This window comes from Chaetura pelagica, unplaced genomic scaffold, assembly GCF_000747805.2.
Source record: "Chaetura pelagica isolate M959 unplaced genomic scaffold, ChaPel_1.0 scaffold13, whole genome shotgun sequence".
Lineage (NCBI taxonomy): Eukaryota > Metazoa > Chordata > Aves > Apodiformes > Apodidae > Chaetura > Chaetura pelagica.
Window position 1 is genome coordinate 2,137,438 of NW_009954543.1, and position 5,000 is coordinate 2,142,437.

Genomic DNA, 5,000 nt, shown 5'->3' on the forward strand with positions numbered 1-5,000 from the left:
CAGAGAACCATTTAACTTATTCATTTTTTCATTTATTTTTCTCGTCTTTAATAAGCAATCTCCTACAAGTGACACCGGGTTGGTTTTCTGCAGGGAAATGCATCCAAAATAAAATATACTTTCTGTTACTGAAGGCCTATTGCTCCTTCACTATCGTCAGCCACGACAGCTCTTTGTTTTTGGGGGCTTGGCATCTGTTGAGTTCAACCCAGATTCGAGGGTCAAGATGTTTCTTCTCAGGCTGTGGAATGCCATCTGGACTACTGCTCTGATTGCATCTTCCCTCTACTTTCCACACACTTTCCACACAAGAAGACAATGAAGATCCAATGCCGCTGTTGGACAGAGATGGGAAATATCCAGCTTTTACCCAGCCACAACAATATGCTGGGCTTTTTGGCAGCAAGCCAGATGCTGACTAAGCAAGGAGCCTTAATAGGCTAAAACCCTTAAAAATGGGAAAGAAAAGTTAGGTTTGTTACATTCAGCTATTTGAACAGAGTCCACAGGTCAGAGAGAGAGAGGGATCTTTCCGAGGAGATGCTGCACTTAGTCTCACAAAATCTGGGGTCAATTCTAGAGCACGTTGGCTGCTTTCTAAACGGCTATCAGCAAATGAGACAGCAATACTGTCTGTGCCTGTCAGACTCCCTTGTGTGAGGAGCAGGCATGATTTGGAGTATGTGTGTGTCCCTTTATTTAAACATTCAGCTGCAAATTCACTAAGTAATGTATTTGCTTTCTTTTAGCTTTATGAGGTTTTGCATCAGGGTGCCCTCATTTTGGCTGGGTTAAGTAAGTGCTGGTGCAGTGCAGATGAGAAGAATATTGAAAATCAGCTTTTGGAACCATCTTTCAAAATGTGATGGTGTGCTTGCAACCAATATTAGGCTGCTGATCTATGAAAGTGAAGGGATGACAAGCCATCTTAATCAGACTCAGGAGAATCTAAAAAAGTGAACCAAAAGATAGAAACTGACAAAATCGTCCCTTTCTGAGTAAACAACACAGGATGAGCACGCTGCGTAGAAAACATTTCAGATAATAGCACCAGTGAGTGTTGTCTTACCCCTTCCACCAGCATCTCAAAACACTTCACAGGAGTTAAAGGAATTTCCAGTTTGACATCAGTGTTCATTCCCTGACCTAAGAAGAAGAAAACTGTGCCCATAGAAATCCAGGCTAAACTATGCATTTATAATTTACCCCATGAAAAGAAATAGACCTGCCTACTTCTCTCTTGCGTTAGGGAGAGCAGGTGAACAATGATAATCAAATGCTGCTCTGTTTGACTTGCAATATGTTGCTGTCTTTTCCCTCTTCCATGTCAGCTGTGCCACCTGCCATAACAAGAGGTGGATCAAAAGCTCCACCCACTGCATCCTCTTTTGTTCAGGGAACAGCAGAGGAGATATAACACTTGATAAACACTATGCAGCCAGGCTCAAGATGTAAGGATGCTTTTCACGGGGGGAACAATTTCAATCCCATTTCCCTCCTCACATAAATATGTAGCCATTGAGCCACAGGTAAAATGTGAATGACTTGTCTAATAAGGATTTTGCAGCTGGACTGGTACCTGGGGTAGGAAGTTCTCCTGCCTCATCTCACCTTCCTAAGATATTTTTCACTTCAAACTTATTTCCCAAATAGAGAGATTTGTCCCGTTGTTCCAGAATGCTATCTGATAGGACTAGTTTGTAATTTTAGGAAAGCTTTTGCCAGATCTCACAGCAGGAAATTGAATTTTTTTTTCCTTGGTCTTTTATATTCTAAAGCTCACAACTTACTGCCAGTGGCATCAGCTGCATTAGGGCTACATCCAGGGGGATGGATGTCCACAAGAAGAGCATTTCTCTCAGCCATTTTATCTCTGAGAAAGGAGGAAGAAAGAACGTTGCTGTAAAAACTACGAACATCTATGTAAAGGAAAACTTGCATCAGCCTAGCATTTCCATTCCTGGTGAACACAGTTTAGCTCTTTCACGGTGTAGTTCATCTTTGAAGTGTTCTGCAAACACGAAGTAATTAAGCTCAGTATTCTGTTGCAGAACACAGTAAGAGCTTTTATCACTAAAAATACACCAAGTATCAGAGACCAGTTAAAGCACATCACTTGAAAGGCTCTGAGAGATTTTATGAGCAAGATTTGGTACACTGCCTTTTCTTAGTGAAGGCATTTGATGATTTAATAAACACTTTAAAATAAAAATGTAAGAATTCAGAAACAAATCTTCAAGTCCCTACTAATGCAAAGGATTCTAGAAAAGAACACTATTAGTGTCTCATGCAGTAAATCCTACATCTGTGACTTTCCAACACACATTTTGAAGCAAAAAGGATCAAGAAGAGAGCTTGCTTATATACCTCTAAAAATATCTACACAGAGCAAACCTGCAAGCACTTATGCAGATGAGTAACTTCACTGCCTGTGGAGCTCCAATGTGAGTTTGCAGGATGAAGCCTAAATGCATCTTTGGTAAACAAGCCATCAATTACACACTTTAGGGATGGCATCACCTGTGCAAAGCCTTCAACTCAAACGACAGACACTAAAGAAATAGAAAGCAATTATCAGCTACTAATTTGAGTAAAACTGTTATCTTCTTAGAGCTAAAAACACAATTTTCAGTGACACTGGTTCTACTTTTGGCAACTAACAATCTTTATTAGATTATTGTACAGCAGACATTCAAGTCTTCACAAAATTAAAAGGTTCACAAATTTTAATATTTCACTATTTTTCACACTCCTTTGTTGATTATAAAGACTTCCTTGTACATGTTTATAGAGAAAACAAAGGCACTGCTGTGTGGGACAAACAAAACAGAACTAATTAAACTAAAGCCACCTTCACAGCAATTTAAAATTACCCCCAAATGCTTTTGATTTCTTACTAGACATGTATCTTCCAACAAGAGTTTGAATACGAAACTCATACCAGCTAAAAGGGAGACATACTCCTCAGTTCTAGGATAAATGGTTGGTTTGCATTGCCCCTGGTCTTTATCCAACACTGAGAATAGGCTGCTTTTTATCAAAAGAGGAATAAATTGCTGTTATTGTGATGTTAGCCCATCACTTGGAATTGCAATTCAAGTTTTTGTGAGGAAGAAATGTATGATCTAACTGCGACTTGACCTATGCCTTCTGAGATCCATCTAGGTGCTCTAATGGAGCATAAAAAGTATTGAACACAAGGACATGCAAACCGGTAGTGAAGAAATTTGTTTGAGAAGAAGAGCAAAGAGAAACAGACTTTCATGAGCTCATGCTGCCCAATTTGTTAAATATGGAAGAACACTTATAGCCTAACTGCAGTTCTTATAATTAGTGTATTTTAGCATGATCCTCTACACTTCCTTGCATCTAGTACTCCTCCTCTCAGTCATGGTCTCTGCTACTCTCTTTTTTCATTATTTTGAAAGTGTTGTGGTTTAAGAGACTGTAGAGGATTCCTTAATGATCCAGGTTGTTTTTCTGAGAAGTCATTAAAATGGTCTATTAAACTGTTAAGAAAATAAGAAATTGCTCCTGTTTCTTTGTAGGATTTTTCTCTTTCCCAGTACAAGAAAAGTGACATTAAATATTTATCAAATACTTGGGCCACAATATATCACAGCATAAACAAATTCAAGGGAGATAGTTTGATTACACTACAAAAACCTTTAGTTGTTATAGGGTTTCTCAGAACTGATCTGAAAAGGATGTATTTTTAAAAAAGATATTTCTAGGATAGTAGCATTTAGATTTTAGTCCTGATAAAGGCTCACTTTCCATTCATAGTCAGAACCTAAATGTGCTCTTCTTGTACCTAAACAGATAATAAGCACTCAGCACACTCCCCCTTCTTGACACAACACACTGAGACTAATCACACATAATTGGAGAGGAGGAGCAGAGGGGCTGGGCAGGCTATTGTGTCCAAAGGACAAATGGTCAGTTTATGAGGCTTTTGTCTGATGCATAATTTCTTATGCATCTCCAGGAGGAAAAGTCCTGCTGGAAAAAAAAATATATATACACACACACATAAAAAATATCTTCAACACTGACTCAAATGAGGACATTTTGATCATGGACAGAAAAATTAACAGTGGAATTTAAAAAAGCAACCAACCAACCAGCCAAACAAAAAACACAGAAAAATCCAAGCATTCAATAGCTGCACTTTAAAAAGATCTTAAGACAACTAATTCCTTACTAATGAAATGTGAAAGCACTTATAACTTTATAACCAATTATATAACCCCAAACAATATATTATTCACACATCTTTCAGATACACCCCAAAAATCACACTTAAAGAGATTAACAAAGTACATGCAAGTTGAAAGGCACAAAGAGAAGGAAGCCAGCTTTACACCTTTGTTCATGCATACATGTAAAGTCTGATCAGTTTCAGGCTGGACCATAACTAGAAAAATAAGTTCTAAAATGATACAAAAAAGATGCCTCAATGTTTACGCACCGTGAAACAAACCACCATATCTTCCTCAGCATTTAGATTAGAAACATTTGTCTAATAATGACTCAGGAACAAAAGGGGGGAAACTGAACCCTCCCCACTCCCTGTCCATCCACATATGTGGAAATTCTCAGTAGTAGACCTTAAAACAAGCAAAAAAGTATCATCTTCTATCTGTGTTTGGTTAAAACAAGAAGAAAAGGGTAATGGAGGTTTTCCTCATATGTATCTTTCTCTTCATTTTTCAACTGCAAATGAAAACAGGATAAAGTGAAAGTGAGCAAACTGTATCAAAGCATTTAAAAATATTGACAAATATATTCTGTAGTGCAAATGATACCACTGAAAATTAAACATTTCATAACTACAAAAACTACCTTCAGGTCCACATCTGTATCTAACATAGATACAGAACAGTATGTCAAATATTACCAGGAGCTGGTCAGAGTTTGTAGGCAAACTAATGAACATAATAAATAGTTGAACCTTACTTATTAAAGAAGTGAGGTCCTAAATTGCTGTATTAAATAAA

The 5,000-nt window shown here is 37.8% G+C and overlaps 1 protein-coding gene across 1 annotated transcript in view; it reads right to left on the minus strand.

Moving 5' to 3' along the window:
- Positions 1–4,244: 4,244 nt before the first annotated feature.
- CAMKMT (calmodulin-lysine N-methyltransferase) overlaps positions 4,245–5,000 on the minus strand; it is a 202,955-nt gene continuing 202,199 nt past the window's right edge. The window contains exon 10 of the mRNA XM_010004938.1: positions 4,245–4,716. Within this exon, the coding sequence (XP_010003240.1) occupies positions 4,639–4,716 (78 nt within the window). The 3' untranslated portion in view covers positions 4,245–4,638. The remainder of the gene's footprint in view (positions 4,717–5,000) is intronic.